We start from the raw sequence: 24,056 nt of genomic DNA on the forward strand, positions 1-24,056 counted from the left end.
TCCCCCTGAGCAGTTGTAGCACCATTGTGTTGTTATCTGTATGTCGTACCTGACTGGTCACTCTTAGAGAATGCATAGTCCATTACTGAGTAAGGCCAGATGACCTTCCTTCCCCAGTGACCTGCAGAATTCCTGCCTCTACTGTCAAAGCTGTCCATAAGGAAGGAGTTTCCAGGTCCGTTCTGACTTTATTTCTGTCATGCAACCAAAGTATGTGGTGTTGGCAGTAGTTACTGTGAGCACCCAAGGGCAACTGCAATAGCCTGTGTTGTTTGGGGGGCATCTGGGCCCCCCTGATAAACAGCTTGTAGGAAGTATCACACACCTGCCATTTAATAACCCATGTCTTCTGGGGAAAACATTCACCCATGAAGGTTCGATGGAAAATGTCATTCTGTAAATGTGTTTCTCTTACTGGTTAATGAATAAAGTACTATTGGCCAATGGGAAGGCAAGATAGGCAGGACTGTGAGACAAGGAGGATTCTGGGAGATGTAGAAGGAGATTCAAGATGTAGAGACCTGAGAGAAGAGGTCCACACCCTCCCTCGGATAAGATAAGACCACGTGGAAACACTTAGATTGATAGAAATGGGTTAAGATTTAAGACAGAGCTTGCCAATAAGAAGCTCTAGCCCTTGGCCAACAGCTTTATAAATAATACAGTCTCTGTATGTTATTTGGGGCTGAAGAGACCAGGCTGTCAGGAAAACTGCTCATAACAAAGGTTGCCTCTGTCCAAACACCTTCTTTAAAAAACAAACAAACCCCTATTTTAAAATAAGCTTGCAAAGTAATGGTATTCATAAGACTTTCAACATGTCCTTAGTTTTTGTTAACCTACATCCCACCCTTCCCTCCTAGCAATTATAAATATCTCCCCACTAGTTAAGAAAGAAAAAAAAGCAGCTTCTGGGGTGGAGAGATGGCACAGTGGTTAAGAGCATTTGTGGTTCTTCCAGAGGACCCAGGTTTAATTTCCAGCACCAACATGGTGACTCACAACCATTCATAACTCTAGTTGTAGAGAATCTGATGCCCCCTTCTGACCTCAGCAGGCACCAGGCAAGCACATGGTACATGCAGGCAAAACACCCATAGACATGATTTTTTTAATGACTGGAGAGAGGTCATAGGCCCTGGGAGACAACCTACTACTATTGTTTTGCTTATCCAATGTTGTTGAATCCTGCATGACTCCTGGGCCTGATTGGGGATGAAGGGATGAAGAAAATACAGACCACACACACACACACACACACACACACACACACACACACACGAAGAATGTTGGGATGGGGAGGCCTGCACCCTCTGACGGAGAACCTATCAGCTCAGAAGCTTGGCACATTTATTATATACAGTTGGACAGAGGTGGGGTTATTGCATACAGCTGAAAATAAACAAGGAATTCGGGTTAGTGGTATACAGGTGGCTCACAGAGCCAGGTTTAACTACTCTAGGTAGGAGCAGCCTCTGTAGGGCAGCAGTCTTCAGGCCACAGATATCCAGGGGCAGAAAGCTATGGTGGATGTGTTTCCCACACACTATCAATATCCACACATGGGCCAGAGGAAGGCTTTGCTATCCCTCTGAGCCTCATCTAGGGGGTGGGGATAGGAGTAACCATTTCCTCATGGAGCTGAGTCCTTGACATGGCCATGATCGTGTCACCAGCACAGATCACTCAGGACCTCACTCACTCGGAGCTGTCTCTGTCTCCCCATGGGATGTGCTGTCAAACTGCCTTCTGAATATGCAAGCTTATGCCCACGACAAGTACGGTTCTCAACCCTGCTCAGACAGGCTTCTGTTTGTAGTGGGTGATGGGAACTGCAGAGACTCGAAACTGAACAACGTGCTGAAAATACCGCTGAGTGGGAACGAGATATTCATATTACCTTCTTCAAAACCCCCAGGGGACATCATGGAAGAAGGGATAGAAAGAATGTAAGAGCCGGAGGATGAGCGGAAGTACTATGAAGGACTGTCTATTGGAAATGACGTGGCCAGAACATTCCTGACCTCAAAACAGCTACGGACACCTGCTTAAGATGGGGCCATCAGCATCCTATCGTGGATGGGGAAAGGGATCGTCGGTGGTTGCTGAGGGAGGGAGAGCTGTTTTCACTAGCGGTATAACCACTGGTAGGCTGCCTGTGTGCCCGCGGATAACCCATACCAATGTTCATCTAAGTAACTAATTAAATTCAGTGGGTTAAAAAAAAACCCAAAACCAGAACAAAAGATATAAAAGTAGAAGGCAGGCTGTTACCAAGAAGGGAGGATTTAGTGGGAGGGGAGAAAGGGAGGGCAACGAGTGTGTGGCAGTGACCAAAATACATTGTGCACACGTATGAAGCTGTCAAATTTCAAACAGTCCGCATCCAAGAAAAAATAAACTGATCTAAGAGCCAGGCACAGTGCTGAATACCTGTTATACCAACTCACAGATGGCTGGAGCAGGATTGCCGCAACTTTGAGGCCAGCCTGAGCTACATACACAGCAGGAGCATCTCAGAAAGAAAAAAGATATAAAGAAGTTGGTTTATATACAGAAAGTGGGAGATACAATACCAACATAATTTCCCCTTCTTACACTTTATCATTCTCCTAAAATTGCCTAGTATTATCCTTTTTTCTCTCTAGAGACAGGGTTTCTCTGTGTAGTCCTGGCTGTCCTGGAATTTGCTTTGTCTATTAGGCTGGCCTGAAACTCACAGAGATCCACCTGCTTCTGCTTCCCAAGTGCTGGGATTAAAGGCATGCAATACTATACCCAGCTTCCTTCCATTTATCTTGTTATCAAATAAAATTTACCTCCTCATGAGACAAGAAACACATTTATATATTTTAACCTTGGACCTGTGAATACTACAGAAGGTGGTACCACATCTAGCTCTACTGCTGAAGCACACCCCAGTCCTATTCCTGATATCTAGCAGTTTCTGGGGACTTGTATGCACTAACGAGCTTGACTCTACAGTCTTTAGAACCTGGTAGCATACAGAAATAAGTCATGGCTTCCTGACTGCAAGGCCTATAGCACACTTGGCTTGGGACTTTTTTTCAGAGACCCTTCTTACCAGAAAATTGATTCCACTACCAAAATGTCTCTGCTACCATCCTGTAGCCATGCCTTTTTGAATGGAGGGTAGACCCCCAATCGCTCAGAGAGTAAATATGAACAACTAAGGATCCAAGAATATGCTAGAAAGAGGGAAAATGCTGTGGTCACAAACCGATTTGGGGGCAAAACAAGGTTAAATGAGGGCGCTGGCTTACACATTCAAAATGCTTTCAACTTAAAAGGCCCATTATAAACCAAGCTGCTGGCCAAAGGAGAAAGTAAAATAAAGGTATTTGCTCACTGGTAAGAATTCAGAGGAGCTAGGAAATGGTTTATTCAGTGTGAAGATCTTTGGTACCCATTGAAAAAAGCCAGATGCCACAGTGTGCCCATGCATCCCAGCGGTGGGGACAGGAGGGCCTCTGGAGCTTGCTGGCTAGCAGGCCTGGCCAAATCAGAGTTAGTGAAAGACCCCATCTCAGAGAATAAGGTGGAAGGCCAAGAAGATGGCTCGGCAGGTAAAGGCGCTTGCCACCAAGCCTGATAATCTGAGTTCAGTCCCCAGAACCCACACGGTGGAAAGAGAGAATCAAATCCAAAAGGTGTCCTCTGACCTTCAAGAGCATGCTATTGAACACAGTCACTACATACACACACACACGTAGACACACAATCATTAACTGTAAAAAAAATAATAAAGCTACTGAAGAAGATGCTAGCATCAACCCCTGGCCGCCACACACAAGTATACACACAAATACACATGTGCACACATGAACATATAGACACACACATTAACACACACAAACACAGACACACCTGCACACACAAAATGTAGAAAGAATATGTTTACATATCCCTCCTAGGAAGATCACTGAACTGCACATCTTAGTGCAATGTGTGGTGTGGAGCAGCCGACAGAAAATACTTGAGATGCTGAAGGAACAGATGTGCCCCACATGTGTAACGGAGAGCAGGCATGCTGGCTGGCTGGCTGTCACACGCAAGAACGGCATGGAGAATTCGGGAAACACAGACAGTTAGGGTAGTTATGGCTCACACATGAAAATGATCTAGGCCAGTGGCTGTGACCCTTTAATACAGTTCCTCATGTCATGGTGACCCCGCAACCATAAGATTATTTTCTTGCTACTTCATAACTAATGCTGCTACTGTTATGAATCACAAAGTAAATACCTGATATGCAGGGGTTGCAACCCACAGATTGAGAACCCCTGACCCTGAACATAACATAATTACAATTGATTATAAAAGAATGGCAGCTATTTTATTTTTTTTTAGAGTTTATTTTACTCATACCTCTAGCATTCCTTTTTATTGATAATGAAATGCTGATAATCATCATGTAAGAAAGATAACAGAAGAAGAAATAGATGACCGAGCCAGGGAGGCATAGAGAAGTCCTGTCTCGAGAGAAAGGAAGAAAGAGGAAGAAAGGAAGAAAAAAAGAATAGAAGTAGATAGAGCTGAGTGGGTAAAGGCACCTGATCCCAAGCTCCACAAACCTGAGTCCCTGCCCTACAAGGTGGAAAAGAGAATTCCTACAAGCTGTGCTGTGACTTCTACAGTAGCACCATGGTGTGAACACATACAGACACACACACACACACACACAGAGAGAGAGAGAGAGAGAGAGAGAGAAACAAAACCTAAACATAGTTTTAAAATATTTTTGTAGTTCAAGTTATAATAATAATTGAAGAGTTTTCAACATTAAAAATCATCCTGTGGGTCTGGGAATGGTGGCAGACGCATTTAATGCCAGCACTCAGGAGGCAGAGGCAGGCAGATCTGTGAGTTCGAGGCAGGCCTGGTCTATAGTTAGTTCTAGGACAGCCAGGGCTCCCTGGTGAGACCTGCCTAGAGAACAAACAGCCTGACCTACTGATAGGCATCTGCATGGCCAGGCACCTGCCCCCTCATGAAGATCATCTCTACAGATTGGCTTCTAGAAATTTCTTCCTTGGCAATACATAGAAAAGAACCGAGCTGGGCAGTTGACAGTTTACATATACATTGGAAGTTTTTCTTTGATTCCTTACAAGTACGAGAAAAAAAAAAAAAAACGGGGAGAGGGAGAGGGCTGCTTGACTCACTTATTTGGGGCCGTTGGACCTCACACCACAGCCCCTGCTGGCCTATGTAGTCCAGATTGGCCCAGAATTCCTGGTGGGCCTCCCACCGGTGGAAATCCCGGGGTGCACCGAGATTGCAAGCATGAGCCACCATGCCCTGCAGAGGAATGGGCCCTAACATGACTTAGCTTGGGGGGCTTGTGCTATGTAAACTTGAAAGGGCATGGAACCCTTTTCAGAGTGGTAGAATTTGGGGGTTTCCCACAGCAGCTGGCATTCCCCTTCCATAGAGAGGAGAGGCAGTGTCAAGTGGTGGAGGCTAACCCCAGGGCATGGCGGTTAGCCGCAAAGGGGCTTTCAGAGGGCAGATGCCGACAAGTCGCTGCCAGCGCTGGCCTCACCCCTGTCTTCCAGCCTCTTCCTGCTGTGTACACTGGAGCCCTGGACCTACCCTGCACCAACCTCTTCTCACTGGGAAGGTACTCTGTGCATTTGGAAGATCAAACAGACCCACCTGCACAGGCACAGAAAACTGTAATATACTAAGGAAAACTGCCAGTCACAGTAAATTCAACAGAAATCCGTTTGCACTTTCCATTTTCAAGGGAGGGAGGGAGACAGGATCTTGTTCCAGAGGCCCAGAGTGGCCCCCATCGCACAACCCTTCCCCAGCCATGGAAGCGCCCGCTGTATTGAACACCAACACACCCTGATCGTTTATGGTTTGTAAAATTGTACTTGTGTGTACAAAGGTTAAAAATAAATAGAACCTCATCTTTCAAATACATAAAATGAGCCTCTGCTCACATACAATGTGGATGTATGTCTTTGGCCGGCAATCAAACCCAAGGCCATACTTTTGTCTGTCAGGCAACCCAGACTTCCTTTTTAAATTACAATAAATAAAATCTCTAGGATTTCAGTGGCATGCCTGATGCCCATGAGTGTGTCTTCAAAGGAAACTCTCCTCCTCTGTTCCATTCATTGACCCTGTTTAGCCACGCTGGTAGGGTTGGGCGAGTCTCCCTACGTGCCTCTTGCTGTCAGGGAGTTCCCCTTGTAGAATGCTGGAGGATTGAAGAGGCAGGTGGACCTTCCTTCCTGTCCCTTCCCTTGGCTTTCCCAGGCCTCCCAAGATAGCCTGGGGCAGGGGAGGGATGCGGAGACAATCATGGAAGGAAACTAAATTACCAGCTCAGATCACCTCAACCTCAAAATGTGGACCCTAAAGAGAGAGGCTGTTCCCTGGGAGACAGCCCTCAGGGGGTACCCTGACTTTGCCTAGGTGGACACCCCTCAGATACACATGGTTTGCCCCTGCAAGGTTTCCCCACCAGCCCCTTGCTGCCCTAAGTCTCCCCTAAGTGCTTCCTCGAAGAGTAGCGCTTGCTTTTCCCACAACTGCACCTCCTTCCAATTCTAGAACCCTGGAAGGGAAGTACTTGAAGAGACCATGGCGAGGCTTTCATATATTTTTGCATTTGTACCATAAGTATTCGTTCACGTTTTCCCTTCTTGTGCCATATGAAATAAGGACCATTATAGCTAGTTCCAGAATGTTCCCCGAAAGGCAGGGGGTTTGAAGGCTTAGTCTCTAGCCTTCAGGCTCTACAGGTGGTACACAGTTAGAAAGAGGGGCCTGGCCAGGGGAAGTTGGGTCTTGGGCTGTGCCCTAGAAGTACTGGGAATCTGGCCCCTTCCACGCTTACTTCCTGGACATTAAGCAACAGGCTCCCTGAGCACAAACCCCCACTGCTGCCGGAGTCGTGCGGTGGGGTAGCCATGAGGATGGGCACTCCTAAAGTGCCCAATAAACCTTGTCTTCCCAGAAGTGTACCATCTAGGCTCGATTGCCACATGATGGGAAGCTAACTTACACAGAATCCCAGCTGACTACAATGAATCATCGACTTTCTGAGGGGGACAGGCTCTGAGGTAAAACCTTGAGACACAATACAGAGTGAGCCAGTGTTTCAGACTTGAGGCATTTCTGCTGGGCACAATCAGTTTAGATTGTGCCATAACCACTCTGGATTGTAACCACTTCAAACAGCACATGTGTGCCAAACGCAACTCAACCTTGCTAGCTCAGCAGTTGCTAGAATCATTTGAGCACAAACCAAACCCAGTTAACTGAAGACTCAAGTGACCCAAATATCCTAGGAGACAACTTTGCAAGCCAGGCTTCAAATGTGCTCAAGCCACACCCATCAAGACAGACCTCGCCATTGCCTTCAGATCCAGGTGTAGAATTCTCAGGTACTTCTCCAGCACCATGTCTGCCTGCATGCCACCATACTCCCAGTCAACATACTCCTTGCCATGATAACAATGAACTAAACCTCTAAAAATATAAGCTGCTGCCTCAATATTTTCCTTTACAAGAGTTGCTGCTTTGTCCCTTTATAGCAATAAAAACCCTAAGACAGTATATCTACCATCCATTCACCATCCATCCATCCATCCACCCACCCACCCACCATCCACCCACCCATCCACCCATCCATCCATTCACCATCCATCCATCCACCCATCCACCATCCATCCATCACCCATCGTCTATGCTGCTCTCCCAATTTTATTTGGGGGGGGGTTTCTGAGACAGGGTCTCTGTGTAGCTCTAACTATTCTGGAACTCACTCAGAGATCCGCCTGCCTCTGCCTCCCAAGTGCTGTGATTAAAGGCGTGTGCCACCCCCATCCAGCTCCTAGTATGATTTCTACTGATGTGATAAAAACACTCTGACCAACAGTAACTAGGTTAGAAAGGGTTTATTGAGTTTATACTTCATCTTTGAGGGACTCAAGGTGAGAACTTGGGGCAGGAATCCTGGGGGAACACTGCTTCCTGGCTCACTCACAGGCTGCTGTTTAACTAACTTTCTCAGATAGCACAGGCACGGTGCTGTCCACATAGGCTCTCCTGCATCAACTAACAATCAAGACACTCCCCCACAGAAATGCAATGCCTTAATGAATTGTTTCTTCTCAGATGAATCTAGACTGTCAGTCTTTAAGGTAGGCTGGCCGGCCAATTAGCCTCAGGTAATGCTAAATAGGACAGATGCCCATGATCGGCTCAAAAGATCTTTCTGGAATTGGGGAGTTGGCTCTGTAAGTAAAGTGCTTGCATGGGGACCTGAGCTCAAATCCCTGAATAAAAGCCAGGCAAGAGTGCACTTTCCTGTAACTGGAGATCTGGAGAGTAGAGACAGGCAGGAGTTTACCAGGTAGCCAGTTTATCGGGTAGAAAGGTAATTGATGAATAGCTATTTCAGAAAAGGAAGTAAGAAAAGTCATCAATGTTTACCTCAGACCTACAAAAGGTACACAGATGTGTGTGTGTGTGTGTGTGTGTGTGTGTGTGTGTGTGTGTGTAGGCCAGAGGTCACACCTGGCTGTCTATCTTCAGGAGCAGCCCACCTCGCTTTTAGCAGTTTCCCATGGGCTGGTGGATCGATTGTGTGTGTGAATAGATCGGAGGAAACTTCCAGGAGCCGGTTCCCAGCTTTCACGGGGACCTAGGGACTGAGCTGAGCCTGCAGGCTAGGTGGCAAGCACCCTGACCTGCTGAGCCAGCGTGGCCGCCTTGTTATTTGACAGTCTTTAAGGGAGGCTGGCAGGCCAGTTAGCTTCAGGGATTTGTCTGCTTCTACTCTGTCCTGTCCCTGGGGTGATGGGACACAGTTTTTATGTGAGTGCTGGGGATGGAACGCGGGTCAGCTTTTGTGACAATTATGCTTCTGTTATGGGAAAGTTACTTGTGGCCTCCTAGTAGAAGCCACTAAGTGCTTGCTGCTGAGGGAACCCAGACTAAAGGGTGGTCTGTCCAGGTTCCAGGAAGGCAGCCTGGCCCCCAAAGCCCCCCACAGCCCCCCAGTCCCTGCCCCACACTCTGGAAGTCTGTTGCAGGTGGGGTACGTCAGTACGATGGCACCCACCTGGGCTTTACTGTGTGGATAACAGTGCTCACAGGCTTGGGCGCCTTGCAAGGGTCCTGTAACTCAGGGGAATGTTCACAATATACTGTCATGCTAAGGTCTCAGTGTATCATTTCCATCCGATTCATCTTATAACTATACGGTTAGATCTGTGTAGACACAAAGTTTAAGACTGTTTCAGCTCTCAGGGTTTGGGCTGTAAATATCAGCTGGAATTATTCAAGAACTAATGGGTTGGTGCCAAGGAAGCCGGCGAGCATGCAGGCGCGCACGGAGACACGGAGAACTCCGGCATCACGGCCGGGCTGCGCGCCTCAGCCGCACCGGCATGTCACTGGGCACTGTCCAGTTTCTCACGCCCGCTTTGGCTCTCTTCCCCTCACAGACGAGACTTGTACAGCTTATCAGCCCCACCCTCCCCAGCCCTGTAATTAGGATGGGTTAGCCCAGTTCTCACTCAGGTTGCTTTACTGAGAGGCCGTCCCTGAGCTTCCATGTTTGCACCCCGCCTTGTAAGCAGCCCAGCCTTCCAGCACTTCTCCTCGTCCGTCCGTTCCCCCCCTCCCGTGTGTGTGTGTGTGTGTGTGTGTGTGTGTGTGTGTGTGTGTGTGTGTGGCAGCTGTGGAGAGTACTCTGTCAGCCAAGCGCTTCCATCCCAAGAACCAGGATTGAAGAAAGGAGAAAAAAAAAAACAAAAACAAAAACAAAAAACCAGGCATGGTGCATACACAACTCAGCACTGGGGAAGCAGAGACGGCCTGAGAGGCTACTGGCCAGCCGGCTTCCAGGGCAGTGAGACCTGGTCTCAAAAAACATGCTGCACAGCTTCTGAAGAATGACACTGAGGTGCCCTTTGGCTGCCACACACACACACACACACACAGATACAGATACACAGACACACAAAGAGACACACACAGACACACACAGATACACACACACACACAGAGACACACACACACAGACACACACAGAGACACACACACACACACACACACAGAGACACACACACACAGAAGAGAGGAAAGAAAAGAGGGCATCTTAGTTATGGTCACTGTTGCTGGGACAAAACACCACAGCCAATAGCAAGTTGGGAGGAAAGGGTTTATGTGACTTACATGTCAGCATCGTTGTTCATCACTGGAGGAGGTCAGGACAGGAACTCACACAGGGCAGGGACCTGGAGGCAGGAGCTGATGCAGAGGCCATGGAGGGTTCTGCTTACTGGCTTGCTCCTTACAAAGCCTGCTTTTCTATAGAACCCAGGACCACCACCGGCCCAGGGATGGCCCCACCCACTATGGGCTGGCCTCCCCCATCAGTCACTAATTAAGAAAATGCTCTTCAGGCTTGCCTACAGCCCAATCTTAGGGAAGCATTTCCTCAATTGGGGTTCCCATTTCTCAGATGGCTCTAGCTTGTGTCCATGAAACACCCAGGACATGCCATAAGTGGCTTGTGGATGATGGGAGAGGTACCCTTCCGGGGTGCAGCTGCCTCCCCTGCGAAAGGCCCCCATTGCAGGCCTGGCCATGTCCTGCTCCAGCAGGGAGATCTGCATTGAAAACGACTGAAATTATGGGTGTTTTGTTTTTAATCCATCTATGTAACTCATTGGCATCAGAAGACTCAACTATTGAATAGAAACAATTTCCCCCTTCTCCCGTGTTCACGGATGCTCTGCATTCTACTTGAACTGAAGAGTTGTGAATCAATGGCTTGGAATTTCTCCCTTGTGTTTTGATTGGGAAAAACTCTAAGGATGCTTGGATGTAGTAGCTTAAAGGGATATTATGAACTGAATTTACACTCTTGAACTCCCCTGTGAGGAAAGAGAAGGAAAAATCCCATGGTAGGAAAAGTTACAAACCGTAGGATTATCTGTCCTAAAGCCATCATTCAGACGGAGACCCTATTTTTGTTGTCATTTTCTTAAGTCAGGGTTTCTCTGTGCAGCTGGCTGTCCTGGAACTCACTTTGTAGACCAGGATGGCCTGGAACTCACAGAAATCCACCTGCCTCTGCCTCCCAGGTGCTGGGATTAAAGGCGTGCGCCACCACCTGGAAACTATTTTTGAGAAATGAATCTACAGTATCTGTCTGAAATATGTGTACACGCTGAGATGGCTGAATGGCAGATAACTTACCCAGCCCCGGGGTCATGTCCCAGCACAGCAAACACAAGGCAAAACAGCAGCCCAAGTACTGGGTTATGGAGGCAGCATTGTTTGTTTTGTTATAGTGGTGGCTGAGGGAGCGCGGGTCCTTGCCCTTGGCAAGTGAGGTAAGCAGGAGTCACTGAAATCCACACAACCAGTCCTCAAGGAAGTAGGATTTTTATTAGACTGTGGCTGTCTAGTCCTGTGTGTGTGTGTACGCTGTTTCAGTTCCCAGAACCTGTAACTCCAGTTCCAGGAGATCTTATTTCCTCGTCTGGCTTTCCCGGGGCACAGGGCCATCCTGCCCTAGATATAGTTTGGTGGTAACCGACCTCAGTGGCTCCCAGGAATGCAGAGAGGGAATGTTTGCGTCTTTGGCCAGCAGAAAGGGCCTCGGCTTTCCACGGAGCTAGTCTGAGAACTCTCGCAGGCTCTTTTCTGTGAGCTTCCATGCTGACATGTCTGGGGCTATGCGCAAACTACACGCCACTGCTGGTTAAAAGGAGAGGTGGCTGGTGCCTGTGGGCCAGAGACTCGAGACTTCGGAGAGAGGGTCACTGAGCTCAAGAATTAGAGCCCAGCCGTGTGGTGATACATTGTTTATGATTTAATAAAGCTTGCCTGGGGATCAGAATGCAAAGCCAGCCACAGCCATAGAGGCTGGGCAGTGGTGGCACACACCTTTAATCCCAGGACTCAGGAGACAGGCAGATGGATCTCTGTGAGTTCAAGGCCACCTAGGGCTACACCAGAGTGAACCAGTCTAAAAGAGAAACAGAGGTCAGGCCTTTAATCCCAGCACTAGAGAGGTGTGTAAGACAGGAGCTGGTCTCAAAGCTGGCCTTCAGTCTTGGGCAATCAGTCTCCAGCCTCGGTGAGGGCAGGTCACTGCAGCCTAGGTAGAGGTGAGGGCTCTCTGGTGGCTTGGATGCTTTGCTTCTCTGATCTTCATCTTAAATCCCAGTATCTGTCTCTGGGTTTATATTATTTGTACTACACAGCCTAGACAATAAAGTCTGACCTCGTCAAAAAACGATACTGTAGGAGCCTGGCCACAGATCTGTCCTTGTCCTCTACAAAACAGAGAGAGAGCCTCCACCCCTCACCACAGTGGGCTTTGTAAATTAAACACAAGGAAAAGGCACAGGAAAAACCCTGATTATGATCCAGTTACAGCTAGTTATTTGTTGGGTAAAGATTAAAGCAAATGAGCTTTTTTATACTCAGGCAGACCGGAGTCTGCTTTTTCTAGAAAAACTGGTCTGTCAGGGGACTTCCCAGCTTCCTCACAGCTGGAGCCAGGGGTGAGAGACTTTGCTCTGCTTGTTGATGCAGAGGCTTTGGCCAAAACAGTGGCCTCTGTAATTTTCCACCAACACTGGGTAAAACCCACCTGCCTCTGCCACCCCCCCCCCACCAATGCTGGGATTAAAGGCCACATGCCACAACCACCCAGCTTGGGTTTACTTTTTAACTGAAGATGCACAGTTTCTCAGGCCACCTCTTTGCTCTATAACAGACACCAGGCTTACTGGGCCCCAAAGGGCTCAATGTGAGATTGAGCATAGGAAGAGCACACACAGGTGTGTCTTAGCCACATCAGGAATTGTGTTCTGCAGTCCCGTGGGGACAGGGCCTGTTAGGTCACATGAGCTGGGCTCAGAAGACCATCATTGCTTGCACACGGAGACAGCAGAGCAGAGGTGGCCTCCTGCTGGAGGCCCTGGGGTCAGAGGCATTGTGGGGGGGTGGCATTGTGTGCAGCCGTGCAGGTGTGTGTGTGTGGGGGGGTGGCGAAGTTCTGGTGTTCATGGCACAGCAGGGTAACTACTGCAAGAATTAATGCAAATTTTAAAAATAGTAGCTTTTTTTTTTTTTAGCGTTCCCAACACAAAGAAACAATGTCAGAGGTGACCTGTGTGTGTGTGATCATTACACAATGTATACATGTCCTGAAGGGTCACACTGTGTCCCACAAATATGTGTCACTATGTACCGATTTAAAAATACATATTTTTTTGAAGTAGGGTCTCTCCCCATTGTCCTGTCTATCATGGAGCTTGCTATGCAGACCATGCTGGTGTCGAACTCGGAAAGTAGAGGTCCTCTCACCTCAAAGGTGCTGGAACTTTTTAAACCGCCACCCCTGGTCCAAAAAGGTAATCTCCCAGGGCCTCGGGATGGGGCAGGTGTACCTGGCACTGTCCTGCCGTCCGGAAGCCTGAGTTTCGGGCTGGGGGTGGTCTCCAACTCCGAATCTCAGCCCTACCTTCTCTTGCCGGCATGGCATCTACACACACTAGTCCATGACGACACCGGCCTGTGACTTGGCAGTGATTTTTTACCGAGTGTGGTCTGAATGAGAGTGGCTTCCCTGGGCTCCAGTATTTGAATGTTTGGTTCCCAGCTAGCAGAGGGCTAGGGAGGGTTAGGAGGTGCGTCACCGTCACCGAGGAGCTTGGTCTTTAACGGTTGGAAAGGGCACTCTGTCCGGGTAGTCTCCATCTCTCTGCCTCCTGCTGTTGTGCGGTAAGCCCAGCAGAGGCCGCCACTTGGGTGGTTTTAAGTTGAAAACGGTATTGTTGGCCTGCAGCTGCGCAAGAAGTTTTTGCCCCAAATATGTAGGCCAGAGCCTCACAGCTTTTGTGCAAAAACCCATGTGGTGGCGGGCACACTTCAGTCACCAAGTGGGCCCTCAGAAGCAACCCTGCAGGGTTAGTGGAGAGGGACTGTCACCTGGGAACTTTTCAAGCCACATCCTGGAACCGTTGCCGTAACCTTTGCCCCTGTTTGGGCAGCCCCAACAGTGTTTCTATCATGGCGTCGGCTGTGCTAATCAGGGTCTGGGGCTGTCACACGTGCAGGGCCTGCAGATCACCCATCAGCTTCTGCTCCAGCACATTTGCCCACCATGATGGCCCGGGCTGCCCTCTGAACTGTGCTTGTGGTAGTTGCCTCGGTCATGGTGTCCTCGCAGCAACAGAAGCTTGTCACCTTCTTCCCCAGTTCTAACCGTCACACTGGCCTGTGCGCTCGTTGCTGTGGGACAGCTAGGAAGGAGACGTCCACGCCCCGCCCCTCTTCCCACCCGGTCAGGACTGTTTGGCCTCTGACACTGCAGCATGGCATCGGCGCCTGCCACAAGCCTGGCTAAACTGGGGCTCCTGGGGCGCATGGCCGAGGTCAGAGCTGTGCGCAGAAGCATTTGTTATAGTTATGCGAGCTGGTCCTGCAACTCTGTGGGGACATTCAGCAAAGAATGCTAATATCACAGGCACAATGCTACAGTCAGCATTCTCTGCTGAAATTAATAAAAAACCTGAGTCATGTTCACTTCTATTTTTTATTAAAATACTTTTCTGATTACAGAGACAACCAATAAGAATATACACAATTACATGTGTTGTAGGACGCTTGGGAATGAACAAAAGAATTGAAAGTCTCAAATGACATTTTCCAAGTACAAACCTTCAACTGTACCCAATTCTAAGTCTTTTCCCACAGAAGCTTCAGTTTTTTTGATTTATAAATCTTTGTTGAAATATGCTAATGACAATCTTATTTCCTGAAACTTTAGAAGCTATACTTTGGCCAGGTGGTGGTGGTGGTGGTGGTGGTGCACGCCTTTAATCCCAGCACTTGGGAAGCAGAGGCAGGTGGATCTCTGTGATCTACAGAGTGAGTTCTAGAACAGCCAGGGTTACACAGAGAAACCCTGTCTTGAAAAACCAAATAAAAAAAAGAAAGTTATTCTTTGGTGTGAAGACCCTTTCATAGCATCATGAGTAAAACAAACATTTTACTTGAATCCACGTTTGCTTTTGTACCATAATTATAGTTCCAGTCATAATTAGATGTCACGGGGAAGCAGCCCGCCCGTGCCTTGCTATAGGAAAGTGTGTGTGCATAGATTTAATTTAGTAATACCCCGATTCGCACCCCGGTGTTTGTTTCTTGTTGGCACTCAGGGTGGGGCCCAGGGCTGCACCCACAGTAACCATGGCGGGCTTCCACCTCCACCCTTAAATCTAGTGTTTTTTAAAACCTAGCTATAATAAAGACAACATCATTCTTTACTGAAAAAGAAACAAACCATTACAAAAATCTTCAGTGCGGAAGAATATGCTAGGATGGTGCGAATCGAGGCTACTGATTTCTGAAATGTTTAATTTCAACTAAAAAAGCATTACTCAGAAGGTTGAGTACAGAATTAGACGAAGGGGTTTTCTTTTGCTTTTCTGACTGTCTTGCTATATATCCCCAGCTGGCTTTGGCCCCGATTTCCTTGCTCTGATTCTCAAGTGGTGGGAACACAAGTGTGCACAACCCTGGCTCTGAAAACAATCTGTCAGCTGAATGCTGCCCTTTCCTCAAGGCCTTGGCAAAGCAGGAGACATATGCAAAATATAACTATAAAACTTATCTGTGGAAATCATTTCTAATGGGGAATAAAGCAATAAAGAAATAAAGCAATAAAGCAAAACAGTTAAAGCAACTGGTTTAAGAAATTGTCCACTTGCCGGGCGGAGGTGGCGTACCTTTAATCCCAGCACTCGGGGAGCAGACGCAGTGAATCTCTGTGAGTTTGAGGCCAGCCTGGTCTACAGACCCAGTTCCAGGACAGCCAAGGCTTAAAAAAAAAAAAAATCAAATTGTCCACATAGAAATGTATGGGGTAAAAAAGACATACAAAAGGTTAAGACATATTTTAACAATGTTTGTGGCCATCAGAAGCAAACATGAGGATAGCCAGCCTCATCTACATAGCAAGTTCCAGGCCAGCAGGGGTTGCATAGAGACCCTGTATCAAGATAAAACAAACAAAAACAGAAAAGTTGAGGCTTACTGCCTGAAACCACAGACGCGCTCTGCTCTGCGGTCACGGCCTGACAGCTCTCCAGAACTAGCGGACTGAGTGGGCAGCACGCGGCAGTCTGCCGCTGTCGGAGCTCAGAAAGGAGCTGAAATGTTTGCAAGGCACTTTTAAACAGAGGTACGGACGAGAGAGGGGAGGGGAAGGAGGGAGGGAGGGAGGGAGGGGACACTTTGACATTTAACAGTCAGATCCGTCCAGAAGGCTCACGTACCTTACCTTCAGTGTTCTTCAGTTATCGGAAAGAATACAGGTTTTATAACGGATAGCCATAATATCACAAATGATATTGTAAGTAGCTACTGTTCAAATAAAAATGCAAAATGTGTTTAAGAGCACTTCCTATTTTATGTACTAAAATATGTAGAGTATTCCTAAAAAGTTACTTTAATTCAAATACACACTACAGAAAATAGCAATTTTATTAAATTGAGTCTATGTATTATAAATATTTGTTTTAGGTTCATGCTTGAAGGTAAGGATTTTATTTCTATGAAGGGCATATAGTATGCCCTTTCTGCTTGTCTCTATGGAAACACTACATAAGAAACTAGATGATTCCACAGTATGCTAGGAGTGAATATATTAACAGATTTCCCCTCCTACTTTCAGAAATATAGCTCCCTAAAAGAGGACGCTTATTTAATCAGATACTAGATCCAGATGTCCAGAAACAGATGTGATGTTACGAAGTAGCGACAGTAGTGACTGCAGACATTCCCAGTTCTCGCCTGCCTGGGCACTCCTCCTCAACCCTGTGCAGGCAGGCTCTCACCAGCTGGGGGCGCTGGTTGCTCTGCTAGTGCTGAGCTGGCCCTGGTCCTGGTACAGTCACCTCTGCCACCAGCACCTCATGGGGCACCACGTGATCTACGGCCTGGCCGCTCTTCCTGGGCTTCTGTGGAGTTTCAGAGGTATGCTGCAATTCTTGGTGCAGAAGATTCGATGCCTACACATAAGGCATCAGGACTGTGGCTTAGGGAGTGGAAGACAATGTCTAAGTCACTGTCAGCAAGAGTGCTGTGGGACAGACCTCACCATGCAAGCTGTTTCAGCCTTCTAAACATGCGTGTGTGTGTGTGTGTGTGTGTGTGTGTGTGTGTGTGCCTGTGTGCGCGCACGCGCGTGCCTGTGCGCGCATCTGCATGCATGTCAGAGGTCAACTCTCGGGAGTTGGTTCTCTCCTTCTGCTCCGGGGACTGGGGACCAAACACATGTTGTCAGGTGTGGCAGCAAGCACCTTTACCCACTCAGTCAGCATACTGGCCCTACGTAAGTTTTCTGTTGTAATATAAAGTAAAATATAGTAAGTATTTGCTTTCTAAAACCAATGTAAAATGGTTTGAAATTAGGCTTTTACAGTGGCTTGAATATGAGTTGTTAGAATTATATACTATAATATTACTCCATTTATATAAAACAGATAAGCAATCCAAAGCACAGTTAGGAAAGGTGTAAGTGTCGAGACCTGGTGTCCTGGGAATGGCGGGTGTCCTGGGATTGGCGGGTGTCCTGGGATTGGCGGGTGTCCTGGGATTGGCGGTGTCCTGGGATTGGCGGGTGTCCTGGGATTGGCGGTGTCCTGGGATTGGCAGGTGTCCTGGGATTGGCGGTGTCCTGGATTGGCGGGTGTCCTGGATTGGCGGGTGTCCTGGATTGGCAGGTAAAAGCCACAACTCCTCGTAACCCCTCCTTCTCTACCCCTCTGGAAACAGAAGGCACCAGCCCTTCCGTCAGAACTCGAGATCTTCCAGGACTCCTCTGACCCTACTCTCCTAGGACTTGAGTTCTACTCTAGCCAATGGAAAAGACATACACCAACAGGCACCAAACATAGAAAGCACAGTTCTAATAGTATACGCTAATGTGTCCTTAGCACACTGGCCTCAAGACTTCTGCACACTCCGTGACTCACTGAGTCTTTCCCATGTCCTCCTAGTGACTAAACGGCTTTGCTCTGCATTTCTTTTAAAACATACAGTTCATACACTTGACAGTTTTACTGCCATAGTCGATACACTCTGGACCGATGCACTCACAGCAGGCGTTATGAAACCAGCGGTATTTGGACGCTCCCATGGACTCACAGGATATTTTACACTGGTGTATGGACATGCAGTCGTCAAAGTAGACCACAGTGCACAAGTGCTCTGAAAAATCAAACAGACAGACACTTCAGCACAAGCAACAAGAGTTCCGCCACTCAGTGGATAATGCCAGCACTTCCTAGTTCTCTCACTGCTGATCAGCACAGGACAAAAATGGGGGGGGGGGCTTCATTTGCTAATCCTGTCGGCAGATCTCTTCACACGCAGAAGCAGACACAAAGGTTAGACTGTCTGGCTAACAGCCATCTTCGAAGCAACATGGCTGCTTCCTAAACTGACATTTCTCCAGACATTCTTCTCCAGTCCAGACAAGACTGAAAAATACTGTCCGGAGGTCATACTGAGAATTTGTACTGAAGCAAGTAATCCAAATGATGCGAAGGGGTCAACATGTTAGCAAGCAGACGTCACTAGAGAGGTTGCCACAGGATGGCCACGTTTTTAACTTGGCAGCTGTTAATCCCACGTGGCTGCTTAGCTAACATATAACAAAACAAACCAAAGACAATAAGAGTCATCAACAGGGAGTCCACCAGCAAAGGCTCAGGGATTTTGTTTTGTTTGCTCCCCCACCCCGGGGGGGGGGGGGGGAGGAGCATGCTGTTGCTGCCCTGGAGACAGTCTCTCGCTTATGCAGCCAAGACTGGTCAAGAAAGCCCTGTTGCTTCCGGGCACTGAAGGGTGAGCCTTGGCTATGAGCAGAGTGTCCTTGGGAACATGGCAAAGGCCTAGGCACAGTGGCACACACATGCTATCCCAATGTGTGGGGGCTGCAGCAGGAGATCATGAGTTCAAGACTAACCAGGACCACAGAGTGAATTCAAATACGCATCAAACTGTGTCAAAGAAAGGGGAAACCCAGTGGGTGGTTGGTGGGTAAAGGACTTGTCATGCGAGCCGGTTGGACCCCTAGACCCCCCCCTTCGTCCCAGAAGGGCTGTGGCTCACATGCACAGTAACAACAGTCCTTGCTTTTCAGAGGTGAGGGACCCTGGGAAGCGGACGGACTGGCAGGGACAAGTCCTTGGGACACTCAAGTCACCAAGGGCCTACTAAATTCATTTCATCTAACGTCACTCCATGTGTGTTTACTGAACACCCACCATGGACTAGCCATTGCAGACTCCCGTGATCAGAGTCCAGAGAGCTAGGTAAGAAAGTAGACCTATCACTAAAGACAGACTGACAGTTGAGAGTCTACCCTGTAAATACCAGGAGAGGGAGAGGCGCCAAGGAAACACTTTATGTTTTTCCTTCAGAAACTGGCTTCAGTCTACACTGTCATGACTTAAGTAGCCCCTGAGCAGATCTTATGAGTAATACATGTCTATGACATTACACTTCCATATAAGGAAAAAGCAGCAAGTGGTTAGCAACACTTTCTACACACTTCCAATCTTTCCCAAAGTCTAGCATTTGATTTATAAAGCAACTTAATCTGAAAGGAGGTAAGAATTCATACTGTCATTTAACAAAACCATTTTGCTTTTATCATTAATGCACAAAGTTCCATTTTTTATTGGTCTCATTATAATGGAAGGCATAATAAATAGCCACATTAAAAAAGGACTTCAAATGATAGTGTCTACACACAAGTCATCTAATGCTTTAAGATTCAGCTGCAAGCCAGATGTGGTTGTGTCCAGCTGTGTCCCAGAGGGAGGATTGCCACAAGTTCAAGACCAGCCTGGTCTACATCTCAGACCCTATCTCAAACTGAAACAAAAGCCACATCAATTGTATCTTTATAAATGCCTTATTCTTCTTCTGTAAATTATACTGAACACATTGGAGACTATCATAGTTACAAGCTCTCTATACTTCACAATTATGACCTGATCTACTCTTATCAGTAAATGTCCTTTGCTGTGATTCTCAGACAGTGGACAACAATCATCATGTCCACAGAGAATGGGATAGTTTACACCCGGAAGTCAGATGTCCGTAATACCAATCTGTCCATAACACTTTAATTGATGGGCAGCAAGAAGGTAAAACCTGTCCTGTATAAACCCCACCGGATTTACTCCCAGAGTCCATAGCTGGGGGAGGGGATAGGACTGAGCCCTCAAAGTCCACAAGTGTGTGTGCAATGATGTGTGCATCCACACTCAGAAGCACACACAGACACAGTAACAAAACAAAAATAAATTAGTTGATGACCTTGGCATCATTTGCAAACATCTAACTTAGGAGGAGTCCTGACACTCACCCGACACCATGCACAGTCTGACCCACATAAATCGTAGCACTAGGAAGACACACACCTTCCAGCACCTTCCAGCACAGCCCCCGAGCTGGAGTGTCCCCCCATTCACACAAATCCAAACTTAGAAGCTGCTCGGAAAGGCGGCCTGACATAGACGTCAGGCACCACACAGTGCAGCAGGTACCTTTGTCGCTGGGATAAGGGGCGTGGACATTGTTGCTGGGAACAGACACATTTTGGTGGTGCGGCTGGTTCACAGTTTCCAAAAAGGAAACGAGGTTTTCGTGGTGGGACAACTCCTCTGCCACTGGGAAGGAGACGATGTTCCAGTTCAGGTGTGTGTCTCCCTCAGTGAGGGCTCTGAACAGGGAAGGGATGGGCTCGTGCAGCTCCTCCACAGTGCTCTTTGAAGTGGGAGGGGTGTCGCTGTAATTCCGAGGGTTACACATCCCTGGGGAAACACAGGGAATAAAAATTTATTTCCTCGCGGATTATAACACTCAGCGTTTTGCTAGTCCCCTGGAATGAAGGCTCTGTATGTTAACCTGTGGTTTCCAGCACAACGACCGCGTGTTTTCCAGACTTTCTATCCCTAGAAAGGGCAAAAAATAGTGAGAACCACTCACTGAGCAAATCAAGGTTGCAAACTACCCACTACTCACAGGGTTCTGGAGTGTGACTCCAGGGCTTTGGTAGCACAAATACAGTCAGCCAGGAACGCCCATGCACATCATGCACACATGCCGTGTGCATGCGTGTATGTGCGTGCGCGCGCGCGTGTGCCCGTGAGCGTGTGAGTGTGTGAGACATGGAAGGCAATGCAATGACACAGAACATCAACTTTCACTGACTCAATAAACAGTGTGAGCATGAAAACTGGGTACCAGGGCTTGGGATACAGCTCAGTTGCTAAAATGCTATCAAGCCCTCAGTTCAATCCCCTGCACTGTGTAACCAGGTGTGCACACCTGCAATTCCTGGTGGGTCTCGTCCATAGCAGGACACAGAATGAGCAGGAAGTGAGACTTCTCCAGCAGCGTCCCCTCCTAAAGTCCCAACAGCACCATCAGCTGGGGACCAAGCATTTCAACACATGAGCAACGGGGACGGTTCACACCCAAGAAGGGACAGTTTGCACTCAAGTCATAACAAGGACGACCGTGAACTGCCAAGGCTCCTCCCTCTGTCCCGAGTGCTGAGAACACAGGTGTGTGACAGCAGCTGGAGTATGTGCTGCTGACGGTCAAGCCTAGGGCCTGGTGGACACCAGGTGGACACTCCCTGCATACCACACTTTAAAAACAAAATTTTCGTTTAATATTGATTAGGTCTAATACTGACTTTCATGCATGCCTTCCCTGGAATAAAAGTTTGAAAAGTTAAGCCAAAATTTATAAATTCTCAAATTTTATAAATTCAGAGAGGAGAAAACTATCTCTTCTGTTTTTTACATTTTGTTTGGCGAGAGCAGAGTAGAATAACGCGTGTTTATCTCATACAATGTAAGAAATGTGAACCTCAGAATTAAACTGTACGGACACTTTACTCGGAAGGGACGTCTTGTCTCCCATCCCACAAGCCCTGAGCAGGCCATCCACAGTCAGGACTGTCAGCTTTCACATTGTAGGTTCCAACAACCCCGCGCTACAGCAGCCCCGGCACGCAAGGCACGCACGCCCAACCTGTGATGAAATGTAAATGCCTGAGATCAAAGATCAGACTTAAAACTCCAGGACTTACTATCAGAAAGGTCATTATAAAAATTCAGTTTTGTGCATTTAACCAACTTTGGACAAAAGGCTTTTCCGTTAATAAGTAATGCACTGAAACAAATACACGAGAGGAACCTCTTACCGAGGACAGAGCTGCCTCTTGGAAACACTATGAAGGAACAGAGCTGGGGGATAAAGGATGGATTTTATTTTGAAAAGAAAAAGAGATTGACCAGGACCCACAGCGGTGACAACTAAAAGGCACAGAACAGAGACCCTGGGGACAGCAGGGGACCTGGGGGGGGACAGCAGGGGACCTGGGGGGGGAGAACAGGGGACCTGGGGGGGGACAGCAGGGGACCTGGGGGGGAGAGCAGGGGACCTGGGGGGGACAGCAGGGGACCTGGGGGGGGACAGCAGGGGACCTGGGGGGGGAGAACAGGGGACCTGGGGGGGAGAGCAGGGGACCTGGGGGGGGAGAGCAGGGGACCTGGGGGGAGAGCAGGGGATGGGGGGGAGAGCAGGGGACCTGGGGGGGAGAGCAGGGGACCTGGGGGGGAGAACAGGGGACCTGGGGGGGAGAACAGGGGACCTGGGGGGGAGAACAGGGGACCTGGGGGGGGAGAGCAGGGGACCTGGGGGGGGAGAGCAGGGGACCTGGGGGGGGAGAGCAGGGGACCTGGGGGGACAGCAGGGGACCTGGGGGGACAGCAGGGGACCTGGGGGGGAGAGCAGGGGACCTGGGGGGGAGAGCAGGGGACCTGGGGGGGGAGAGCAGGGGATGGGGGGGAGAACAGGGGACCTGGGGGGGAGAGCAGGGGACCTGGGGGGGGACAGCAGGGGACCTGGGGGGGGAGCAGGGGACCTGGGGGGGGAGCAGGGGACCTGGGGGGGACAGCAGGGGACCTGGGGGGACAGCAGGGGACCTGGGGGGGGGACAGCAGGGGACCTGGGGGGGGACAGCAGGGGACCTGGGGGGGACAGCAGGGGACCTGGGGGGGGAGCAGTGCAGGGCAGCACTTGGGGGGCACAGAGGCCCTGCAAAGCCGGTCTGCCACAGCTCACCGCTGCCACAGCAAATGACAAAGAATCTAAAAGTCCATTTCCCAAACCGATCAGGGACCCTGAGGAGGAATCTGTGAGTGGAGTAAGGAAGTCACAGGCCAGGGTCAAAGCAGTGCCTCAGAGTGGCAGTGCCTGCCTTCAGTGACAAATTCCGTGTGAGAATAGAGATGCTCAGAAGTTAAAACACTCCCAGCAAATACTGGAACTGAGAATCTCAGTAATTCAAATAAGAACATGAAGTAAAGCACTGTCAACAGACTACTAAATCAAACAAAAGAATGAATATTAGGGATCGTGGTCAAGGATAGCAAAATGCCACGCCAGGCACCAGAGTATCACTAAAGAAAGCATACTGCTTACCACTCCTGTGAGTGTGAGCGCGTGTGAGCGCGTGTGTGTTCTGAGACGCGGTCTACACAGTGCAGGCTTGTCCTGAACTCATCATCATCCAAACCAGCCTCACGTCTGTCTCAGTCTCCCATGGCTGGGTTACATGCCTTGCTATTGGCTGTTCAGCTCTTTATTAAACCAATCAGGTGTTTTAGCCACACATAGTAACACATAAATGAATGTAACATACTTTAAACTAACATTCCACAGAGAGAACCAGTAGGAGTTGGGAGGACGAGAGAGGATGTCAGAGGTGGTAAATTGATAGAAGTGTGTCACATGCATGTATGAAAACCTCACAACGAAACTGTTTGTTCACTTAATATTCACCAGTCTTTAGAAAGGAAAAATGGCGAGCGGGAAATTCTGTCGACACAGTCGGGTCACCAGTCCGGCAAGCCTGATGAGCTGTCTGAGGCAGGTGGACGTCTTCC

General features: G+C 48.5%; 1 protein-coding gene across 1 annotated transcript in view; it reads right to left on the reverse strand.

Annotated features, from left to right (window-relative positions):
* Positions 1-14,594: 14,594 nt before the first annotated feature.
* Twsg1 (twisted gastrulation BMP signaling modulator 1) overlaps positions 14,595-24,056 on the reverse strand; it is a 30,532-nt gene continuing 21,070 nt past the window's right edge. The window contains exons 3-4 of the mRNA XM_051190898.1: positions 20,640-20,906; positions 14,595-18,288 (exon numbers count right to left, since the gene is read on the reverse strand). Coding sequence (XP_051046855.1) covers positions 18,107-18,288; positions 20,640-20,906 — 449 coding nt within the window. The 3' untranslated portion in view covers positions 14,595-18,106. The remainder of the gene's footprint in view (positions 18,289-20,639; positions 20,907-24,056) is intronic.

This window comes from Phodopus roborovskii, unplaced genomic scaffold (assembly GCF_943737965.1).
Source record: "Phodopus roborovskii unplaced genomic scaffold, PHOROB, whole genome shotgun sequence".
NCBI lineage: Eukaryota > Metazoa > Chordata > Mammalia > Rodentia > Cricetidae > Phodopus > Phodopus roborovskii.